The sequence below is a fragment of the Electrophorus electricus genome, chromosome 12 (genome assembly GCF_041902795.1).
Source record: "Electrophorus electricus isolate QZ-2024a chromosome 12, ASM4190279v1, whole genome shotgun sequence".
NCBI lineage: Eukaryota > Metazoa > Chordata > Actinopteri > Gymnotiformes > Gymnotidae > Electrophorus > Electrophorus electricus.
In genome coordinates, this window is record NC_137508.1 from 370,260 (window position 1) to 395,606 (window position 25,347).

Here is a 25,347-nt window from a genome sequence, read left to right on the forward strand (position 1 = left end):
CACTCCTTTGTACATATCTAGTTCATCTAGTTCAAATTTATCCACTGCATTCACTACACAGACAACCACTGCATCCACACTAAATGAAATTCCAAAAGCAGTCACCATAAAAATGGCATCCACACAGCCAATGGCAGAAATAAGTAATGGCACTTCAACAGCATCCACTCCACAAAATACATCAAAACTAGCCACTGAAATCTCCCCAAAGCCAATATCATCTTCACCACAAAAAACCCCACAAGATTAGTCACATCTTCTACATCCACAACACAGAAAATGGCAACAAGACTAGTCACTTCCAATGCATCCACAAGCCAGAGAAAACCATCAACATTGGCCAGTTTATCCACACCAATTACCAAACATACAATGAAGTCATCCGATGTCAAAGCATTAACACAACAGCATCCTACAAACACTAGACAAGTAATTGCAGAATCAATTACAATATACCCAAGTGGCAAACCTGAAGCACAAAAAACAAGTGGAGGACATCTACAAAAGAGCAGTCAAATCAAAGATACAACAGGAACATCAAATACAATGTATGCTTAATTTTTGTCACTGAAAAACTAATTTAAAAATTCTGAAATGTCAGTGAAAAAATATCACAATAATATTTTGTCTCCATAGACCTGTTTCAGCTGTGGTTGATGCCAAACTCCTGTTCAACTCCTCCTCTCCCATGCCCAGTGAGAGTGTGGTCCTCCATGCTGCAAGAAGTCTGCTGAACTCTCGACTCACAACCATCACTGATTCTGTGAAAGTGCTGAACATTACCTATGAAAGTAGGTATTCCTTATCAATTTGCACAATATTATGACAATCACCCTTTTCACAGTCCCAAATTTATGGAATCTACAGTTTCATCATTCATATTGAATACCATTTGACTTTTCCCACAGAAAACACAATTACCTCCTATGTCATCATCTTCATATTCAGTCTCAGCAATGTCGATATGCCAGACAGCACTTTTGAAAACAATACATATGATCATCTGCAGAATATTATCAACAAAGTGGTGAGCATAAAATATTCTCCTGATGAGAATATTGTTGCAGATTTAACTATCATGACTTTCTCGGGCATATTTATTCATTTCCACATCTGGTGAGAAGTTACAATACAAATTTTAAAAATTCAATCTCCTCCTTATATCCAGTATTGTTTATTAACTCAAGTTTTGCTTCACAAACAACTATTTTTAAAAATTCCAAATGTTTATTCCTGTTTAAGAGTTACTTAAACTAGTCATTTGTGCTTATCTCCAGCTAAACACACTTCTGAATGAACCTGATGCAGAACCAATCGAACCCCTGAGCTCTTCATTCATGTAAGTTTCCATCACTGTCGATTTCTAAAATTGCTTTCTGTTCTGATTATTGCAGTCACTCATATATCAATTTCTTCCTATCTTCTTTTAATAGAACGCTGGCAAATGAGATTGAAGCTTTCATGGAGTACAGCTTCTCAGATGGAGACACCAAAATACCTGCCATCTTCCTCAATGAGCTCAAGTCACAGAATGGTATGTTATAGCACTATATCTTACATCACAACTATTACCCCAAGATCACATTCATTTCTATTTACTACCTGTCATTAAATATTATTTTTGTTGGTTCATTTACAACAATTTGTGGTTTATAGATGCACTCACACTTGCCAGCATTACTCTGCAGAACATTACACCTGCAAATTTGTAAGTTTATTAATTGTAAATTGAATTTGTAATGTATTGTGTATTACTTGTGTCTAAAATATTCCCCACCATGCTTTGTCCATATAGGGGTGTCTCCACCGAGTTACAGTCACAAACTGATACGTTATAGCACAGTGTGTGTGTGTGTGTGTATGTATGTGTGTGTGTATATATATATATATATATATATATATATATATATATATATATATATATATATATATATATATATATATATATAGGTAATTATATGATGTTGACTTATGGAGTATTGTTACTTGTTTGACATGTTTTTGTTTTTTTGTAGATGGGAGAGCTCCCACACCTTACACAGCCAGCATTACTCTGCAGAACATTACAGCTTTAAATCTGTTAGTTTATTAATTGTAAACTGGATTAGCAATATATTGTGTAACACTTGTGTCTAAAATATTCATCACCATGTGTTGTCCCTGTAGGAGTGTCTCTACCAAAAACTTGTCTGCAGAGTTACAGTCACAGACTGGTAGGTTATAGCACAATATATCGCCATTACTCAATTACAGTGATTTATGGATTATTGTAATTTATGATGTGTTTATTTTTATAGATAAGAGAGCACCCACACCTTACACAGCCAGCATTACTCTGCAGAACATTACATCTTAATCTGTAAGTTTATTAATTCTAAAATGAATTAGTAAGGTCAATATTTTGTGTACTTATATAAAAACCTAGATGTAAACCTACATGTATTTCCAAGTGTGTCTAAAATATTCCCCACCATGTTTTGTCCCTCTAGGGCTGTCACATTCAGCAAATTGTCCGCGGAGTTACAGTCACGGACTGGTACGTTAATCACAGTATATCACCATTATCCAATTACTTTGATTTATGGATTATTGTTACTTATAACATTTTTGGTTTTTATAGCACCCACATCTATCACAGCCAGCATTACTTTTCCAAGCTCTACAGCTGCAAATCTTTAAGTTTATTAACTCTACAATGAATTTGCATACATTGTGTATCTATCTCCCACCTTGTTTTTAACACCTTTTTTAAATGTAAAATTAGGACTTACTTCGTATATGAACTTACTCTTTTACAATTACAATTTTTTTGGTTCTTCTTAATTAGTTGAAATCTTTGCCATCAATTCTTTCTAGATGAATTCTAATAAATCTTACTTTCTCTCCTGCTTCAGATGGGTCACTGTACTGATTTATATTCAACTGGCATTTAGGAACTTGCCATCTGTACCTAGCGAGGCTCAGGTTCTTGCTTCCAGTGCTCTGCTGGACTCCAGTGTCATAACTAAACGAGATATCATAACCACAAAGTTAAACGACCCTGTGAGAATCCAAAATATTAGCTACCAGAGTGAGTCTCTTTCCTGATTACATTCCCCTGTGTTGTATATGAATAAAAGTGTCCTGAAAATGTTCATGACTGTTATGTGTAGGTTCTTTGTGGACATACTAAATATATTTTACCAAATAATGACTTTAAAACAGCTAATACATTATCAGAAGTCTGGACATCTCAGGATTTGTTTATAATGTGTTCTACACTTTACTTTAAGAAATTAACAGCACCTCATTCAACATCAACCTGACATTCATGATCAGTCATGTGCCCCTGAGTAAGAACATTACATTGAGGAAAGAAACATATGATTTAATTGATCAAACCATCAACAAGTTGGTGAGTGTGAGCCACTATTATTTTGTATATTATACTTAACAGAGGCTTAGGTCTCAAGATCATTTTATTAAAAATATATGTCCTGAAAATACAATTTGCTCAGGTTCAAAAGAACAATACTGCTTATAATATTAAATCACGTAATTAAATTTTACACTCATTTTCAGATGAACAAAATACTGGATGCACAACTTTACCTTCCCACGAGCTTATTTCTCGTAAGTGATACACTATAAGACTCCTTCTGCCCTTCATCAAGACTATATGAAATGTATAGAGAATAAACTTTACTGATTCAGTTTAACTTATTTCTCCATGGCTTCCAGGGCTAATACTACGGTGACTGTGGCTAATGTGGAATATCTCTATTCAGGTGATGATATCACTTCAAGTACATTTCTTGCTCAAATACTTCAAGACAGTGGAAGTACTCCCACTACAACAATTACAGCTACTACAACTACAGCTGCACAGTCCACCTCATCTCTGATGCCAAAGAAATATTGCAACATAAATGGACAGTGGTAGCTCAGTGGTTAAGGTACTTGACTCAATTGTATGTTTGCTGGTTCAAGCCCCACCACTGCCCAGTTGCCACTGTTGGGCCCCTGAGCAAGACTCTTAACTCTGAAGTTGTACTCAGTCATAATTGTGAGTTGCTTTGGATTAAAAAAAAAAAAAGGTTTCAGCTAAATGCCATAAAATATAAGTGCACTCATGCACATGGTGGCTAAAATATTCTCATTCCATTAAGATTACACCACACAGGTAAACACATTTCTAGATTATAATGAAAAAAATTGAGTAGTAAATGTTCTGTTTATTTCAGTAATAATTTTATTTTCTCTCCTGTTTCAGATATGGGACTGCACTGATTTATATTGAAGTGGTGATACAGAACGTCACACACATGCCAAGTGAGACTGATTTTACCACTGCCTATAATCTGCTGGACCCAAGAGTCAGAACAACACAAGATAGAATCCAAAACCTAAATGACCCTAGGAGCATCCATCCCGCCACCTTGCACAGTAATTCTCTTTCCTGATTCCATTCCATGTTCCTGAATGTTTTGTGTTGTATTGGAGGGCCTCCTGACCTCAAACAACTAATGCATGATCAGGAGTCTAGACATCTCAGCACATAATGCCTCCATCTCCCTTTTAGAAATTGACAACTCCTCGTTAAGCATCAACTTTGCATACATGATCAGCAGTGTGTCCATGGTTTCGAAAACTGAACTGAACAAAGAAACATATGATGAACTTGACCAATCAATCAACAACCTGGTGAGTGTGAGCACTTTTTTGCTTTGTGTTATCCTAGCTTTGAGTACCAAAATTATTTTCAGGGAAAAAAAACCCTTGAGATTAAAATCTTTCCATTTTCAAAATTAAAAAAAATAATGCTTACTATTTAGGTAATGTAAAGAATAATTACTATTCTCATTAACATTTATTACACACTTATTTTCTGCTGTCAGTGCACTAGGCACCAAACCCAAGGGACACGCTCACTCTCTCTCTCAAACACACACAGCACCTGCCTCGCTCTCATTCTCCTGATTACTGACCACTTGCACCTGTGCCTTGTTCCTCCCCCAAAACGCTCCAGTGCTGTCCATTACTTCTTGCTCCTGTGTTGTTGAGTGTCTGCTGCTAGCTACTGCCATGCTTCCTACCTCTGCTGCGTCTACATTTATTTACGGCATTTAGCAGACACTCTTATCCAGAGCGATTTACAAGAGTGCTTTGTCATTTACTCATATAATACACCCTAGTACAGTAGGTTAGAATCAAACATACCAATGAACTAGAATACTGTAGAATGCTGATACCTAGAAGTGCAAATACATAAGGTCTATCTTAAACAATGATAAGTGCTATAAACAGTAAGTGCTAGAGTTTGTTAAAGAACATAAACAAAACCCTACAATAAGTAGGGAGCAGTGTCAGTTATCCTTTAAATATACATGCCGCAAGCTTTCCTGCCAATGCTTACTGCTTGCCTTTTATTGGTTGCATTGCGCCAGGTCTTTGCTGTGCTCGTTTTTTCATTCTTTATAGAGAATTAAGAAACTTTGTTTATGCACTCACGTCTCTCTCCCTCCCTGACACCATAACACCTGCATCACACTTACCCTGGCACTGGGTCTCAATTATTCATCATTTATATATCCTGAAATTAAAATGTGGCTTAGCATTTTAAATCATGTAATTAATCTTTAAACTAATTTTCAAATGAGCATAATACTGACTAAGAATCTATATTTTACCTTCCCACCAGCTAATATCACGTAAGTGACACAGTATTTGAAATGAATCCTTCTGCACGTCATCATCATTTAAAGTTTATACTGAATGAAGAATGACTGGACATTTTAATTATTCAGTTTGTCAATTTCTTGCAGGGTTAATAATACGATTGTGGCTCAGGAAAAGTATGTCTATAGGCTGGGTGAGATCAACTTGCTAAGTGCATTTCTTGCTGAAATACTTAAAATCTGTGGCCTGGTACCTGGGGGAGCATGGTGGGTCCTGGGCATCATTATCCCCTGTGCTATAGTCAGCATTCTTGTACCTTGCTGGATTCTACTTTGTGTAAGTACCACCAAAAGTTTTTTTGTAAAGCCATTTATATGTAAGAAACATACACATGTATATGCATAATATATATATATATATATATATATATATATATATATGGTACCAGTCAAAGGTTTGGACCCACCTGACAATGTAAGTTTTTAATAGTAATAAAGGCATTTTAATGTAATGGATTATGTTGGGTTTTTCTTATATTCTGTTATCTATGTTTTGTCCTCTGTCTTACTCGCCTTTTCTTTCTATGTTTCTCTCTGCGTGTCTCAGTGTTTACTGTGTTGTTGGAAGCGCTACAGAAGATGAAGAGCCTACAGTCTCCAGTACACAACACGGAAAGGACTCTTTTGAAAAACTGTCAAACTGTCTCTTTTTCTGCTAAAGCAACTATTAGAATCTATTTATAATCTAAATTAATTACATTTTTCCACATTGATATCTATTTTCATTTAGATTATTTTGATTTCCCCATTTCAATTATCTATTTTGATCTTTAGTGCTTGGATTATTAAAAAGATTAAATGTAAAATGTATATTTTTCTAGGATGAAATTACTGTGGAATATTGAAATCTACTATATATCGTTTTATTCTTTAAAATTACAAAATAAATCTGAGTAGTTTAATTTATTCAATCACACAAGCAAACATTTTTATTTATTTCTGATGACCTGAACATGTTTTTATTTATTTCTGACGACCTGGTGCCTTATGTACAAAATCTTGCATAGATTAAACATCAAACATGGCATAGACATGAAGCATTGATATTGTAATGAACATTTCAGATTAATAAAATCATGTGTATGTGAGCTCCTGTACACAGTTCCTGCACAGTTCTCAATGTTATATTGAGCATACATGCCCAATGCATGCAAGATACATGCACAATTCCAACCTTCAGAGACATGACTGAATAACCGCATTCCTGACTTGACATTTCATCTTGGCAGCATGAATCATCCAGACCGAAACTCACTGTTGGTGAAAATCTAAAGGCAGCATACTGTGCATTTACATAAACAAAGGCTGGTTTGAAAACTCTTCAGTGGTGAACACTCACTATTCTGCTGCAATCAAGCATCTTACAGTAAAATGCCAGCCACACGATTTACTCAGAAAATTCACTTGGTTCTTCATCACTGCTGTTTACCTTCCTCCAAACATGAACACTGAACTACTGAAGACAAAAAAAAAATTGTCTGACAGATTACAGAAACATCTGTTGTGATATCAATCCCTGCAAGGAAAGAATATTTTTGAAAAAGGCCGCTGGCAGTCATACTATGCGTATGTGAGGTGGCTTTGAACATACTTAAAAATTCCTGTAGACCTCCAAGCAATATAGGAAATTAAAAATGAGGGGGGGAAAAAAGCATATTAAGACATTTACTTATGAAAAAATCAGTTAACCAGTCTGGAGGGTTTATGTTACCTCTTCACAGTATAACTGTGCCTAGTAGTTTAATAGCATCTTGTAACAATAAATGGAAACTGCAGAGAAACATGTACCTTGTCCCACTACACCAGATAAAGAAACAAAAATGTCTCCACCAGGAAGGAATCATAAGGCAAGCTGTGGAAATGATTTATGATACATCATATTTTGTCAAGGACAAACTATATGATAAAGCCAAATTCTATGCATCTACCCTTCAGATGTATCCAAGCATCGTTAAATCAGTGGAACTTAAGGTCACACCACTTAACTACACAGCTCAGAGTAACCTAAAAGCCTGAGCTTGTTACTTTTTCCTGTTGCTATTGCAACATGTCAAGCAAGAACCTCATGAAAGTTCATTCCTAAAGTTGAGTAATATTACGTATTTTTGTCCTGCACAGGTTTTTTTTATTTCCAATGTGGATATAAATGTATTAAATACTAACATTTCTGGCTTTGACAAAAACTTTTCATTGGTATTACAAACATCACTGATGTTTTAGAAGCGGTTTGAGAGATCAGCATCTTGCTAATCTAATGCTAGTGCTTTCTCCATATGCAATGCTATGTTAAAACACAGTCAAGCATTTTCATCACATTGAGAGAGAACAAAAGCCCAACACCATCTCCTGATATTCAGTGCTTACTACTCAGCCATTAGGGGTAGCTTAGCATGGAAGAATAACAAGGAAATTATATTCCTAACTATTTACTTAAGTGTTACTTAATAAATATCATGAAATCCATCATTTTTGAGAAACTAGGACCTAGTAATTAACCAATTTTTTTTTCCCAGGAATTCACCCTATGAATAAGCCACATGCTGGAACACACTTCTTTTGCCAAATTTGCTTCTTTCCTTGAGGGCACACAAACATTCAAAATCAACTTTTTTAGCACCGATTGATGATTCATTACTGCTGTTTTTGCTGTGGCTCTTATTCCTTATGTTGTAAATGACAGAAAAGTAAAAACTTTACGTGTTGCCATGAGGGACCCACCATTCAGCTGCTTGCATCACAGGGCTGTTGGTTTCTGAGAATCCTTTTATTTGCAGTGAAAAAGTACAGAACTGTCAGAGATTTTGGCACCAGCATCATTCCAGAAGAAAAGTGCTAACAAAGAGCCCAGTGCTGCTAAACAAGTACCAAAAGCACAGTGCAGAAACAGGAGAACGTGTTGGACAACCATCTCCGCAGCACTCTATAAATCAGGCCTTTAGTGGTAAGAAAGAAGTCACTGTTGAGGAAGAGCCCAGTGACAATCACTGAGCCATTCCAGTCGAAATTCCGTCCCTTCCACAGAACTGAAACCACCCTAATAAAGATCACTAATCTTCTCATGTCTGTGGATTCTGGTGCTCTCTGTATACGTTTGCCGTTAGATCTAAGCACAGCCTTTGACATGGAAAGATACCATTCTTCTGTTTAGGCTGCGTGAGCTAGGCATTGATGGCTCCAGCCTGGACTGCTTCACATCATATCTGACTGAGATTTGTTACTCTCTGTGCCTATACCTCTTCCACTGCTCTTGTCACTCAAGGGGTTCCTCAAGGATCAGTTCTTGGGCCCCTGCTATTAATTTTATTCATTTATTCCTTTGGGACATATGTCACTTTATCCTTGTTCTGCACAGTATGTTTGGGACTCTTACACATTAAATCAATGAAGTGCAATTTTCTCATGCTAAACAGTGACAAGATAGAACCGATTAGCATGAGTTCAAAATCAATTCTCAAAAAAGCTGGTTCTCTTTCTCCCTTCATTGATGGTTGTATTTCCTTACCCCCTGGTTCAAAGTCAGGGTGTCATCCTCAATTCCACTATTTCATTCAGTGCCCACATCTCTGTAGTTGAAATGTATTTTTTCCATCTGCATAACTGCCAAAATTAGGTCATCCCTCTCATTCACGCATTCATCTCCAGCCACTCAGATTACTGCAACCCTCTTCTATTCGGCATTAGCTCCTCTGTTCATAGACTTCAAATGGTTCAGAACTCTGCTTCCAACCTTCTCACCCACACTCACCATAGGGCATTGTGGAGGAAAAATCAATAGGACTCGAGCCAGATGTGCAGATGAGCGAGCTTTATTGGTTCTGTCCCTTATGCATCGAGGGAGAGAAGCCTCAAACTTCTCTCTCACATGAGTTCATATACCCCCACCATTCCCCGCTGTTCTCTCATGAGGTAATCTCGTGACTCCAGGTGCCAGACCTCCCAACCGTCCTTGAACATTCTCTCCTGCTAAAAACAAGTTGTTACTCCCTGCTGCTGCACTCCTGCCCAGCAACAGCTAAGCGATAACTGTCATACTCCCATCACTTCTCTATTCGCCTTTCTTGCAGACTGGTCACATTGAGGGAAAAGGTTACTTAAAGGTCACATATTCCTTGCTTGTTCCTTTAAGCAAGCATTAAGCATTTTCCCTCACAGGCATCACAGCAACATGAATTACAGCTGGAAGTCTGCTAAATGCCGTAAATGCAAGGACAAAGTGACCATTTGGTAAAGCCTATGGCTTCAAATTTTACCACAGAACTGAAAATTATTGAAATCTTTAATATTTCTGGGACCCCTTCCACAGAATCCATTATAAAACATTAAAGAAGGCAGTGGATCCAGCATGGTTTGGGTAATTATCCTTGTTGGAATCATTAGGAATGAAGACTTCTTTGCATAGCTTAACAGTGGTCAAGTTATGCAACTATATTTTAAAGGATGTACCTACTGGTGCAAAAGGTTATTCCCTAATGATGCTTCCATGTTCCAAGCAAGACTGGGCTATAAAGCGATAATGATAATTATTTCGAAATAACTTCCTCATCCCCCATATCGCCCAGCCCAGTTCTAAGATGGTCACGCTTGTCCTTGTAAGAGCTTTCCTACAAGTGTTACAATTAAAATGATTACTGACAGGGTTCATTAACAGAGTAGGGGCAGGCCTGCAAATCCAGGCTGCTACTAAACAATCCCTTTAAATATTTTGTGCTTACATATGGTAAGACGATGATGTTTTTGAAGTACATGAAAAATTTCAAATGAAGTAGCTACAATGGAAGAAACAAAATGAACTTCAGTTTTTACAGGCACAGAGTATGCCATTACTAGGTATTGCTAATAACAGTTGCTGATCTGCTATATGTTTTGGTATAAAAACCACTCAAGGTCACTGACTTCCAGTATTTCATTTTTCGTTTATTGGTAAGAAAACTAAAGAATGTTTAAGAACATTTATTGAAGAAAAATGAGTATGAAACTTAAGTACATTATCTGATAATGCAGAGAAAAACAGACTGACTATCAAAATTAAATTAGTCTCAGTCTTTAAAAGTGTTTGACACACTGGGTTTAAACAACAAAACTTCTAACAATTTTCAACTTGATACAGTTTTTTCTTTAAAAAAAGCCTTTTAAATTTAGGTAGCTTTTTGTCCAAGGCTCCTAAATTCTACTGTCTGAATGAATGTGTTATAAAACAGACTACTGATACATCCACGGTACTTTCTTATACTGACTGTACCAGCAGAACATATGCACAGACCTTGCATTTAACTCCTTATCTATTAGATCACCATTTCACCTACTAGGAATTTTATAAACTGTCAAAAATGTACATAAGTATTTATGTACTTAATATATACTTAAATAAGGTAGGCTGCCACATGATTTCAAACATCTAAGTCTCCTTGAACATGCCTCTGCTCAATTAATGATCTGGAATAGAGAACTGTCCAACTAGAGTTTGACTACTCAGGCAGTTCCTCTGTTGGTGTTTCAACAAGCTGTTCTTGTATGCAAATATCTGTCCACAACGTTCACAACCAAAAGGTTGTACACGTGTATGAATTTTCATGTGTGTTTTGAGGTTGGATGACTGATTGAAGGTCTTTCCGCACTGAGTGCAGGCATATGGTTTTTCACCAGTGTGAACGTTCACATGCTTCTTTAGGTTGCTCTGATCTGAAAACTGTTTGCCACAATGCAGGCACCTAAAGGGTTTCTCACCCCGGTGAATGCTGTGGTGTTTCTTAAGACTGGATGACTGGCTGAATCTCTTACCACAGAGAGTACAGCAATAGGGCTTCTCCCCAGTGTGCACCCTCTGGTGCAAAATGAGAGCACTGGGGTGAGGGAAGGGTTTTCCACAGTACTTGCATACAAATCTCTCCTTCATCTGTGATGCAAATACCGGCGTGAACGGAGTTACCTCAGAATGAGAAGCCATTTTCTCAGCCCCAGTTAGTTCATCACTGTGTACAAAAGTTCCATCCACATCAGAAAGAGAGGAATTGCTTATCTGGGTCCCAAAGGGACATGCAGCATCTTCAGTGTCACCATGCGTAAAGTACTCGTTGAGGGAGGTCCCCGTGTTGCAGTCTGGCCCAGAGTAGGAGAGGCTGTGGGTAGCTGTCTCATATCTGCTGCTGTCCCATGAGGTCGCAGAATGAAGGTCAGCTTCGGCTTCTACAGCAGAACCTCCCTCCTCAGGATGATTCTCTGGCAAACAAAATTAATTTATTTATTCTGAAAACTTTCGATCAATTTTAAAAGCATTCATTACAATGCAGTGACACTTTAACCATACATCACATAACTATGCAATCAAGGGGCCTTAATGCAAAGACATTTTTGGATGTTTATCATGCATTAGTTCAAAAAACTGTGCTACATTAGATTCAGTAAAAACTCAAATTCACAAAATTGTTAGAGATGTCCCATGAGCCGTGTTCATACATAAATGCAGCTCTACCATCAAATATGCCTTATAAGGCTACGCTCAGTCAGGCTAATCTCCCATCTTTGGGATACCAATGTAAAAGAACCCGAGTTGTATGCATCTTGACGGATTATACTTTGAGGCTAGGAATAGGTGCATTTTACACCGCCATCTCATCAGAGGGCTGTAAACTGCTCCTGTAGCTCAGCTGGTTCAGCAGGAAGATCACAGTGCTGGTAACGCCAAGGTTATGGGCTTGTTTCCAGGCAGTGCAGGTACTGATATAATGAAAAAGATGTAAGCTGCTCTGGATAAGAGCACCTGCCAAATGCCATACGTGTAAATCTGAGTCTAAGAGCACACTAAAACATTACAATAAATATACAAAAAAATATATGTTCAACACTATATTGTAATATATACATGTAATGTACACTGGAGATCAAAATTAGAGAACAATTTATAACCACCTGATTTTTTCAGAAATAACGTAATCTTCATTGGCCAATGTTTTTTGTTAGGGGTATACCATGTCACTAGAACAGTGTCTTACAAAAGAACCAAGATACTTCAACATGAAACCTTTATTCTGCAGAAAGCACAATAATCAAAACAGCAATGACTGTAGCACAGAGAAAGATTCCAACTAAATTTTCTGAAGGTTACAACAGTCACCAATCAGTAGGAAGTGTACAGGCTGTTGCTTTAAATGGCTTCCGCATATCTGCGACATCACTAGTCTCTCACGGTGCTCTGTTGTGATTTTGGTCCACTCTTCTTGCAGTCTCTTCCACAGTTCAGTGACTGTTGTGGGTTTCTTGGCCATAACTTTGTCACCACGGATTTTCCAGAGGTTTTCTATTGGGTTTAGACCAGGACTCTGGGCTGGCCATTTCATTGTTTCAGTTTCAAGGAACTGCTTTATCCATTTTGCTGTGTGACAGGGGGCATTGCCCTGTATGAAAATTGCTGGCTGATTGAGTGATGGACGCAATGAAGGAACCACATGTTGAAGAAGGTTCTGATACACACTTACATTCACTCTGCCATGTAGCTGTATGAGCGGTCCAAGTCCTGCTGCCAAAAACATTCCAAAAACCATGACACTTCCTCCTCTACCTTTTACTGATTTCTTTACACAATTTGGGTTCAGTCTTTCCCCAGTTTGTCGACGGAACATAATGTTTCCCATCAGACCCAAATAAATTAAACTTGTTTTCATCACTAAAGTGAACTCTGGACCACTTCTCCTCTGTCCACACACCATGCTCCTCAGCAAAGGTTAGTCTAGCTTCTTGATTCTTTCTGCTACTGAGAGGTTTGGTCACTGGAGAGTGGCCTTTCAGTCCAGATGCTCTTAAACGTTGAGACAGTGTATGACGAGACGGATCCTTACCCTGTCCAGTGCTGAACCGGCGAGCAATTCCAGCTGCAGTGCTGAACCAATTACCCTTGGAGATTCTCTGTATTATCCTGTCCTCTCTTGCATTTGTCTTTCGTGGGTGACCGGCCTTCTTGGGGGACTTGAATGAGTTTGTGATGTTGTAAAGATGCAATATTCTAGAAATCACAGACTTGGAACGACCAACTTCACTTGCTATGGCTGATCGGGTCAGCCCTTTGGCCTTCATCTGGACAACCTGCTGCCGGAGGGTTTCAGTCACTTTGGAACGGCTCACCATCTTGCAAGGTCAGTGAAAACTGGAAAGTTCGGCTGTCAGTTAAATAGGGTTTGTCAGATAATTAAGGAAATTAGCACCAGGTGCCAGATTAACACCAATAACTTGCAGGTATCTGAAAATGCTCTATAAATTTGATCAGTGATATTTTTCAATTATCTCATTTAAGTTTTTTTATACTGTGCTTTAGAATATATACAACTCATGAAATAAGCTTAAAATACTGCTCTTTTACTCCTGTTAGGATAGATTCACATAGGACTACACAGTGACCTTGACATTTAGGAAATTGTGTTCTCTAATTTTGATCTGGAGTGTATATATATTTAAACTCAAATAAATAATGTAAATACAATCCATTAGCACGAGTTTGTTTTTCTCTTGGGACACAGATGAACATGCCCGATAAAGCACATCATATCTGTTGTTTTAATTTATTTTGTACCTAATAGAAAATTCTCTATTATTAATATGAAAAAGTAGGTGAATGCAAGATCTGAAGGAAAGGAGGAAAAAGTTGGTGTGTGCTAGGGACGCATTCTTTAGAGATCTTAAGTGTGTTAAGAGCTTATTTTTGTAAGGCGCAATCTAGAAGGCTAAAAGTTGGGGAGGATTTGGGTAACATTTATATTTGTAGTTCAGATCACTTCATCTGGAGCAAAAGGTGAAAATGGCACATTGCAGCATTTTAGACCTGGTTTGCTTGTTGTTCGCTCTAGAGCCAAAAGATGTAAACAAAAGTCACATGGATACATCTTGAATAAACAGATACATTAATGACTCACCACCCTGCCTGGCATATTCTCAAAAGAGCCTGTGTTTATAACTAGCTACATTTTCATTGGCTTAAGAAAAACAACGTCACAGAGAGGGTCAAGTCAGTACATCACCCAGCTATATCAGACAATTTTATTAAACTTAAGCACACCCAAGCACTAAATCCAAAACACAGTAGTTGGGCTTGTCAGTACAACTGCGTCTGGATGGAGAGCCAAAAAAGGAAACTGGTAATTGAAGCCTGTTATATGGAAAAAACAGTAAAAACAATCAGAGAGCCAGAGGAAGACGACATGGATGTACGAGAGGCTGGGGGACATCCTCCTTTTTCTCATTGGAAAAATCTCTTTGTTTTTCCTTTGAATCCACTGTCCTTTAATCTCCCTCCAAAGAGGACAAAGTATGTCAGTGATGTATGATGATTAATTAATATATGTTTCTCTTTTGTACAATACTTACTTTGGCAAAACTATCGGTGGATAATTATCCTAATCATTAAGGTATTGTTCAGTTCATGAAACAGCCTTTGCTTTGCATAGCAACCAAAGCTCAACTTTCTAATACTCCAAGACTACGTTGCACAAATATTAATAACACATGAAATTATTTATTACTTAAAAAAAGTATAGTTTATAAATAAATAAATAAATACATAAATAATCTTAATATGGAAGCTTGTTCTGTCCACTGAACAGACTAATCTTTGCTATTGTTTTGCTTAGCAACCAAAGCTTGTTGGCAGATTACGTTCTCAAGTGGTAGAATTGTTTATTGTGCTAATAATAATACTGCTAATAAATTATTTATTAAAACACTTGGTGTATTTTATCATATCGTTTTTGATGCCGTTTTATAAATTCAATATGCCACTTGTACGTTACAGTGATTTTAATCAAGGGCATTGTAGGCATGATGAGAAGTGAAAAAAAAAAGTGTTTTCCATGAAGACATCCAACAGTTTTGTCGAGAGCTACAGATGATGCGAGGAGGCTGTCACCTCGTAATTCACTACACAGGAAAACCCTGCCCAATGTGAAGCCCTGATGGATGGGCACAGGATGTTTGACATCTCATCCTGTGTATAATTACACTGGTTCTACAAGCAATCTAAAAATGAGACCTATTGTCCTGCATCTGTTTATAAAGTCTTTTTCACATTACAAAATTTTCCGTCTAAATATGTTTAAAGGTTAAAATATGTTTGTAACATTGTTCTCACTTTTAAGTTACTTTGAAAACAATATGAAACCCTGCACACACTCATATGTCTTTCAATCAGACAGCATCCTTACAGTGAATCTCACTACACAGGATATGATTGGCTGTATCAGCCAATATTTGGCATAACCCATCAGATGACTGTTTAAAAACTGTTCAAAAGGTAAAAGTACGTTGGATAATCAGACTCACACTAGACCATCACTAAATGTTTGTGATTTAACATTTAGTTATATGTTATACCATTTAACTAAATGTTTGATAGACTGGCAAGAGTCCATATGTGACAAAAATACATGTCATATACTTATCAAATTTTCTAGGGTATCGGACCTGGTTGATACAATCTTAAAAAGTTACTGGTGATTTGTTGTAAGTTTACCGTTGAATTTCTCTGAGTTTTTGCCCTCTTCTGCAACACAATCCTCCATGTCTTCTTCCTTGAGAAAGTCATGTGTTTCTTCATCATCACACTGGAATTTTAGGGAACAAAGAGCAAGAGTCAAGACGATACACAGTTTGCTTCGCAGCTCAGCCCATTTAGAGACTGAGCTGGGTTGTACCAAAGGGACCAGAATCTCATGACCAGTTTTCCAGAACACATGACCTTAAGAGATGGGAGGGATGGCATAGTTGCTTTCTCTGCCTATACAAACACCGAAAAATACTTTAAAAAAATAAATAAAAACACACACACACACAGTATGGTCTCAATGCAGAGTTAAGAGCATTTTTGCAACCCCAAAAACTAACAATTTCACATATGGGTGCATGGGATATACAACTGTCATTTTAGTAATGAAAGACGATTCAAAAGTTAATGCCTCAGGTCTGACAAACATGAACACACAGCAGCAATGAGAAATCTGTTCAAATCTAAAGAAATACATCGTTACTTTTAAAAATGATACGATGAAGTTAAGTGTCAGATTCTGCTAAAACAAACAACTACTGACCTCTTGTTGACAGAGCTGATTGTTCTGCTCCAGGGACTTGTTTCTATTCTCAGTACCTGTGTAATGTCTCTCCTCTTCAATTACCGGAAACAAAGAGTAACAAGAAAAATTGAAACACACTGCTACACAAACACCAACATTGTTCGGTTTTTATACAAAGCATACAGTGTATTTCAAAAAGTAGGACATTATAATCAAAACACGTTTTATTTGTTGACTCAAACATTATATAAGGAGTGCATCTGACTTTGTAATACACCGTTTGGAGTGGATTAACCTTCTGGCTGACCAAACAGGGTGCCGCCACCTGATTCTCAAACATTTTTTGGACACAAGCTGCCGCTACTAGTTCAGCTCATTAATATTAGCTAGCCAACAGACTCATGTCAGCTAGCTAATCTCCACAGACTGTGAAGAGGTTTAGCCACACCATCACTCATAGGTTGCTCAATGTTATTTGGTAGCCAATGTAGGAATACAACCACACAAAGTTTGATAAACTGTAAACTACCACTGATGGCAACATTGTTTGTTGCTTTGGCAACCACGTAAACCTAAAAACAATGGTTAAGTGTGACTGGAACTACTTGAGCATTATACATTTTTCAGACTTTGGTGCTTTGTCCACATCCATTAATTTTCTCATATATAGACTTTTCTCTTAGGCACAAATAAAATTTGTTCCTGCTATGTACAGCTGCCACATTAGTCCAGTAGGTTTATATACACTAACAAGGTAGTCTATATTTAATTTCTTTTTTGTATTTAACATGATTTAACAGTTTATGACATTAATATTGACTGGACGAACATCCTCCAATGCAAGAATCATTCAATTTTTAGCATCATTAGGTAACAAAATTATGTTCCTCTGGAACCATGATGCACTACAAAAGAAAAACAAGTATGAAATACAGGACCAGTAACCATGACAACATAGGGCAACACCAAGCAGCACATGGCTCTAAGGCAGAGAATGTGTCCTCACTATTCACTGCATAGACTTGCAATCCAAGATGGTGCAATTCCCAAACAAGGCAGTGATGTAGCTGCTCTCTATGTTGCCTCTGTAGAATGTGGTGTGGACAGGGTGGGGAGCGAGCTTCCCTCAGCTTATTCAAGTAGTGAAATCAATGCTGGACCTTCTTGGCTATGAAGCTGGTTTTGCGGGTCTAGGTGATGTTCTCTGCTAGGTAAACATCAAGGAACTTGAGAGTAATTACCACATGCTTTCCTGAAGTAAACAACTGTCTCTTTTGTTTTGTCCACATTCAGAGACAGGTTGCATCATCATGCAACTGCACTTCCTCCCTGTACGCTGACTTGTCGTCCATGTTGATGAGACCCGCTATGGTTGTGTCATCAGTGAACTTGATGATGTGGTTTGAGCTGAGGGTCAGCAGTGAACAACAGTGTACTGGGCATAAAGTCCTGGAGTGTCCCAAAGGAGCAATGGTGGTGACCTTCTGGTACACTGGGATGACTTTGCTGCTCAGAGAGATGTTAGGGTTAGAGTTCATGAGAACATCCACCAGCTGATCTGCACATCATCCGTGTCCTTGGCCAGGAATGCTGTCTGATCCAACAGCCCTCCATTCGTTAACTCTTCTCAGAATTTTCCCTCAAATAAGCCAGTCAGATACAGCACCCAATCATTAGAGGAGGGGTGCTACTTCTTGCTGTGACATCATCCTCCGCTTCCAACCATGGAACTGGAATGGAGGAGTTACTGTCGGAGGCAGGTAATGTGCTCCTGTAGTCGCTAATGGCCTAAATGCCATGTCACATGTGCCATGTGTTGGCAGCATCCTAGATCACCTATGGATTCTCTGCGTGTGCATGCATTTCACCTCCACGATGACCTGGGACAGTTTAGTGTTTGTTCTTAGGACTGCCTTGTCTCCTCAGCAGTCAACTGTGGCTTCTGGTCAGAGCATACTGTGATGGTCTAGGAGACAGTAATGTCATAAATGCACTTGCTGATGGAGTGAGTCACAGAGTCACAGACACTCCTCCTCCAGGTGCATAGTCATCGTCAATTGAATCCTGCCTGAATGGGCCCCAGACAGTGTGCTCAAAACAATCCTGAAGAGCATAGATGGCTCCTATTGGCAGGTTTTTGCGTTTCAGAACTGGTTTGGAGTGTCAAGCGAATGGTCTGTATGCATAAAAGGAATGTGTTCTGAAGGCCAAGGTGGGACAGGGGCTGCCCCAGTGCATATCAGCCTTCACATAAACAAGATGTAGCATGTCTACCCTTGATATTGCACATCCTTATGACATTGGCGTTCTTTAAATCAGCTTTACTGTTTCGGTGTTGGCCCTCTCAAACAAAGGTTAGCACTGGGGCAGTGGTAGCCCAGTGGACAGGACTTTAGGCTAACAATCAATAGCTTATGGGTTAATGTCCTTTTTTAACCCCCACATTTCCAAAACTGCATGTGATGCTCTTCATGGCAGGAAGTATTTACAATGTGACATAACTTAATTAGACTATGACTGTAGTTTTATCAATTCAAATAAAGTTTTACATTTTACTTTTTATTTTTTTAGGTTGCAGGCCAGACTCATGTAAATATGCTCCAAAATGAAGACACTTCACATCTAAGTAGTAACAGGATCTCCAACATATTAAGTACTACTACAAGCAGACTGTTCTCCACTAGGCTCACTGAGCCAATCTGGTTGGTTTTTGAGTAGTTACATTTCTGTTCTGTTTTTAATTGAAAACTTGCTGAATGGCTAATATGACATTTAAGTTTATTGTCAGACTATAAAGTATAAAACAAAAGTTTAATAAATTCCCTCAGTCTTTAAGCCTTACAAATGGTCCATTTCTCACAAAGTCATGTTTGTCTATGCCCAGTATCTTTACGTCAGATGGCAAAGATAAGAGGAACGGCTAAAGCCAATATTCACCACTCAGTGCTCAGTCAGTGCAAGCAAGAAAAACAACCAAAATAAATTACACATAAGCCAAGTGTCCCAATATTTATGCACACTTTGAACTGGCCAAGAGGTATCCTTTAATTCCAAATAGAGAAGAAAAACACACATAGGCCTAGCTCTAGAAATTGTTTCATTTTATATCAGCCTCACTCATCTGTACCTTCAATCCATATAATGTATGGACAAAGAAACAGTAAAAAAATTTACAATTTTACAAAAGGCACTGTATTTGACAGGCGTAGTGTATGAAACATACACTAATTTTGAGAAAGAAAGGAAATCAAATGAACCTACGTTCCACTCCCAGGCTCAGTTCTAGGTCCAATTCTTTGCTCCTCATGTTGTCCATCATCTCTTCCTTAATAATGAGAACATCAGGCTCTCCGTCTTCAATATTCTCAATCAAACACTGCTAAAAAAAACAAAAAAAAAAAAAACAATGGGATTTTGTAAGTATGAGATAGATTAGCAAGCATAAGTATTACACATCTAATGTATATGTATTAACTAGTAAAGTATTAAATTCCTCTTTATTAACTACTACACATTACTGGGTATTTAAGATGATTTGAAATAGTGACATTCTCAGTGCATCTGATTTCAATAAACCCACAGGTCATGAAACATGTTGAGGTCATTTATTGCACTCTTTGACTAGCATTTATCCTAAATAATAAACATAGCAATGTAATGTTCAGAATGAAGACCTTCTGCACTTTGGAAGACTCCATATCTTCAGTGGAACGCTCACTGCTAGATGAACTGATCTTTACATGAACCATTCGCCCTGGAAACAGACAGACAAATTAATAAGCATATGGCCAGTGTCTCAGACCCAGACAAAGGAGCAAAAAAAAAACAAAAAAAACCCCCACTTTACTAACAAAAAGTATCAATATTTTAGCAAAGGCAGCAATATACAATATTTATGGAAGTGATTACTATTTTTACGTTTTTCCTATAAAGACCCAAATACCTTTGTAGTCCTCAACTGAACCACTTTATGGTCCACAGAGCAGGTCTCCAGCATGGAGATGACCATGTTAAGAATCACTTTAGTACAGAATCTCAAAAATATACAGGCTACTAGGCGTCAGTATAATGGCTTTCAAAATATGAATAAGAATAATTTGAAAAATTACTTATTTCCCCTTTAAACCTAATCTTCATCGGAAATAATTTCCAACAGTAATACAACAGTAATACAATTTCATCTAAGACTAGACTTAATTCATGTCTGGAGTAACAAAAATAGCTGACACTATAAAAGGTTGATAAATTCTGTTTGGACACATGCAGTGTAGGTAAAACTAAATACCTCACATTAATTGAAACTCATGATGTACCCTGCAGAACAAAAAGACTATTTACCTAGGCAGATATTACCCTATGATAAGCACTTAGCAAGTTGATCTTGAAGCCAAAAATAATTTATGAATTTAATTAGCCAACCGCAAGACTGGGTGTCAAATGTTTCGCTTGCCGATGGGGCTGAGCATTGCTAGGTTATCAACACATGATCACTGTTGATTTGCAGTACAAAAGCCTTACACCATTTAAATGGTAAAACATGCCAAAAGATTGTTTTTTTGTATCAAACTGAAATGCAACTGTCCTTATTTGGAGAAAGCAAGGAAATAAATTGACACACTGAAAAAGAAAGTGGATTCATAAAACCTTACTGCCAGGCAAACAGTGAGTCCAGACTTGTGAAAGAACTACGAAGCCACAACTGTTGCCAGGCAGGTTTGATGCTCTGCTGGAGAAGGTCAACAAATGAACAAATAGATTTATTTGTTATGTAACACTGTTATTCTTTCTTTGCACTTTAAGCAGGTACCTTGCTACTCTGGACTCCTACACCACTACAAGGTTTGTAAATGTAATTTATATACAAGAGGTAAAATATCCTATGCCAGTCCATGAGAGGACAACACTGTTCTCACAGTCACAAATAGCTACAAACCACTAAAGGAACAGTCATCTCTCAGTCCATGAGAGGATAACACATTCTTCTCTCAATTCCTAAGAGTATAACTGAGTCTTCTCTCAATCCTTGAAAGGACATCAATCTTTAAATGAAACTAAGTATAAAAATATTAAGTAGAATTAAGGTAAACACATAAAAGGCAAAATTATACAACAAAAGGATATTCACAAAATTAAAGATTAACAGAAATTAAAATTAACACTGCACACCTCCTCAGTGCGTCCTGAAAGCCTGGCTCATCAGTGTTGTGATCAAGGCAAAGGGGTTAATAAATGTTAATACTGTCCATTAACAGGAGGTTTTTGTTGCAATTTTCCATACTTTACCTACTTCAGAATATGCTGCAGTAAACAAGTATTATTTTTGTATGATGTATGAGTGCTGCTGATAAGTCTATATATTGTTTGAAAGCTGTTTGTGATTTTGGTACAGCATTTTTTGTGTCTGAAGGACTACATTGCTCACTGCACATAACAGGAAGATGTTGGTTAGAAGATAAGAAGTCACTGATTCAGAACAAGCCGAGTTCTGTATTAATATACTTCAAGAATGCTGCTATAGGCACATTTACTGTTCCTGTTAGTTATTTGCAAAACTGCAATATATGCTGGGTAATGTAGGACTTGCCACATCGCTTCCATCTGTTTTGTTAATAAAACATATTGGAAGTAAATTCATTATGGATAATTACCAATACTTTGTTTTAAAAGTACCAAGTGGTCACAGTGAGAAAAAAAAAAATCTTCTACAGAAAAAAAAAAAAAAAAGATGCATTGATTTTTTTATTATCGTATTGCAGCGCTGTGAATCGTAATTGGATCAAATCGTGAGGCGCCTAGAGATTCTCAGCCATAGTATCCAGTGTAAAATGCTCCCACTACCTTCGACGCTCTCCATGGGCTGGCCACTTATCTTGAGAGAGCCCCCCCATTCTCTCAGATCTTCCTGCATGTGTGTATTTACTGTCTACCGTGTAATTCTCTATTAAAGTTCTGTAGTAAACTGTATTTTCCTCAGCATGTTTCTCTTATTTTAGGTCTCTTCTGAAGACCCTCCTCTTTCAACAGTATTTTTGTCTTTAAATGTTGTTGCATTGTAAAACAGCCTTGAGTTTGTGAAAGACTACATAAAAAACATCATCATCATCATCCTCGTCATGTACAAATATATATAGCAATTTGTTTTGCTACTGATGTCAAGGCATGCTAGGTAGGTAGCCAGCTAATGACGTGAGCTTATACACAAACTATTACTTGAATAACTTGATAGGTAACGAGATTTATAAGAGTAATAACAAACAGCATCAATGTTTTAGTTAACGATATACTTATTAGAAACAAGCGTTCGTAAATGAATTGAACATTTTTTTGCAAACCAATTGTACTGTTGCTTGCGGCCCACCGAGGGCTCGTCTGTCGGGCTGCGCTCTCCTCCATCCACGGCGTTGGCCGAGTATAAGACTAACACTAGCAAATCGGAGTAAACCGTTTAGTTTGCTAGCTAACAGCTACCGAAATAAGTTAAACTATCTATTCCTAACTTTAGTTAGTTAGTTAGCTAGCTTAGTTAGCTAATATCGCCAGAAACGTTACTGTCCGAGTAACTACGCTTGCTAGCCTAGCTAATGCTAACTAGCTGCAAACAGCTTTTGTTCGACGTCAACAATTGCTTTAACATTGTCGGTTTTACTTCCCTGGGTAATCTCTAATCAACTATTTTTGTTACACCAGTTCTCTACAGTAACATCTGGCTCACCCAGACCTGTACGTGGTAGTTGGGTGGTAACTCACCCGACCCTTTACATCCGTCCTTCAGTCCGTCCGATCTGTGTGTTCCTTTCAGCTTGTGGGCTCTTTTATAAAACGACTCCCGGACTTCGATCAGTTTCAACCTTCGTTTTAGTATATTATTCTCCTTCTGACTTTTCAGTATTTCTGTTTGTAATTCATTGTAACTAACTTCAACAAGTTTACAGATCTCGGCCACTGCGGCGTTAGCGAACACCTCCATAACTGAAGCGATCTGAGTCTGAAACCCTAGAAGGCTCGCCATGATGGTGAGGGAGGTGAGCGACCCAGCCTGGGTTTGTTTGTTTGCTTTTAATTAATTTACCCCGAAATCTTAGCGTACCTACAAAAACTATATAACTATCGAATATCAAAGCTAAAATAAATTGAAGAATTTGCTGATTTTCTAATCAAGTTTTCTTGACTACTATGCTGATTTTGATCAGCTAGCTAACTGGCAACGTCAGAAGAAGCGAAAACAAACGGTGTGAATACCGACACAAACGAGCGTAACAGCCGGAAGTTCAACGTTCAAATGAAAAGCCTCGAATGAATAAATAAAGAGAAAATGTTTAAACAATAAATGACTTCTCTCAGTAAGGTTTTTTTAATCAAACAAATATTAATCTGAAGAACTGCATGAATGCCCTGATATTTCTATGCTTTCTTGATAGATAGATAGATAGATAGATAGATAGATAGATAGATAGATAGATAGATAGATAGATAGATAGATAGATAGATAGATAGATAGATAGATAGATAGATAGATAGATAGATAGAAAAAATATTTCTATAGCACCTTTCACACACCCAAGGTAAGAATCACATCTATAAAGTTGCTGTAAGTGAATTAACCAGCCAGTCCATCCGTAACTCAATTATGGTGGTCTTTATGGTTTTCTTCAGGTCAAGTTCAATTAAAATTTTTGAATACATTTATGTTGGACTAGACATTCATTGCTTATTTCATTTTTTATTTATTTTTCTCTTTAAACTATTGTTATTGTTCTGTCCGTTGTCATCCAGAGGATTGTTACAAGAAGAGATAGTCAGAACTGTGGAGGTCATACTACGATCTAGCACAGCAGATTCTGAGGGCAGTTACAAGTACCTGTGAATCCCACAGGCAAATGGGAATCATAAAGAGGCCACAAGGAAAGCAGCCACAGCCAAAGAGTTTCATCCCAAATCCAGCACTCGGTACACTAGGATGGTACACTAAGCAGAAGGAGGTGGGCTGAGGATTATTGAGCATCAGTGCCACTATCCAGGATTAAACAGTAGACCAGAAAAATGGCCCCAAGTGATGAAGTGCTTAGTGAGTACCTCAGACAGCAGAAACCCAAGGATAATATCTAGTGCAGAGTCATCCCCAATTTATTTTGTCTGGCATGTCAAGAACACTGAAACTACTTGTATCATAATTTCTACTAATTTATACCCTTTCAGATTGTAAGGCATATAGACTGCAGGCCATGACAGATGAGACATATGATGTTGTAATAAAATCAAAGGAGAGTTCCATGTTCCTGTGACTGAAAGATCAAGAACACTCTGCCCTTGTTTGATTGTAGAGAAATAAGCACCTCTGTCCAAGTAGTAAGGATGAGCAGGTAATGACATGTGGCAGAAAACTGGTTGCTAAGACACCAGCACTGAAAACAATGGGGAAAGGGGTGTAGAAGGAAGGCTGTGGTGTAAGGACACTAAATGTCGGTAAAGTTATTCTGGTGTCGGTAGTGTCAATATGCAGAAGACTGGACTCTGCATTTACTCTAATAAAAACTAGTGTACAAGAAAAACTAAATAATTTAATTAATCTGGTTAATAACAAA

The 25,347-nt window shown here is 37.6% G+C and overlaps 1 protein-coding gene across 4 annotated transcripts; it reads right to left on the reverse strand.

The window, feature by feature from the left end:
• Window positions 1-1,971: 1,971 nt before the first annotated feature.
• Window positions 1,972-23,774, reverse strand: si:dkey-56e3.3 (uncharacterized). Of its 4 annotated transcripts, none has more exons than XM_027029892.3 (6): window positions 23,513-23,774; window positions 20,440-20,519; window positions 20,027-20,141; window positions 16,784-16,857; window positions 16,210-16,300; window positions 1,972-11,933 (listed from the first exon to the last, which is right to left on the reverse strand). In XM_027029892.3, the coding sequence occupies exons 1-6, from the start codon at window positions 23,772-23,774 to the stop codon at window positions 11,143-11,145; spliced, it is 1,413 nt and encodes a 470-aa protein (XP_026885693.2). In that variant the 3' UTR covers window positions 1,972-11,142. The 4 variants fall into 4 exon arrangements, with proteins under 4 accessions (XP_026885693.2, XP_026885692.2, XP_026885695.2 ...); XM_027029891.3 differs by having other exon boundaries at window positions 6,083-11,933; window positions 20,027-20,144; XM_027029894.3 differs by lacking the exon at window positions 1,972-11,933 and adding an exon at window positions 14,706-14,811 and having other exon boundaries at window positions 20,027-20,144.
• Between the last annotated feature and the right edge of the window lie 1,573 nt (window positions 23,775-25,347).

Excerpts from the sequence above, each read along its gene's own strand:
- si:dkey-56e3.3 (XM_027029891.3), bottom strand. The coding sequence starts at position 23,774 with ATGGCGAGCCTTCTAGGGTTTCAGACTCAGATCGCTTCAGTTATGGAG. Across the intron at positions 16,858-20,026 it reads ACTGAGCCTGGGAGTGGAAC|AGGAGAGACATTACACAGGT; the intron begins GTAGGTTCATTT and ends CGGTAATTGAAG. Across the intron at positions 16,301-16,783 it reads ATCAGCTCTGTCAACAAGAG|TGTGATGATGAAGAAACACA; the intron begins GTCAGTAGTTGT and ends CTAAAATTCCAG.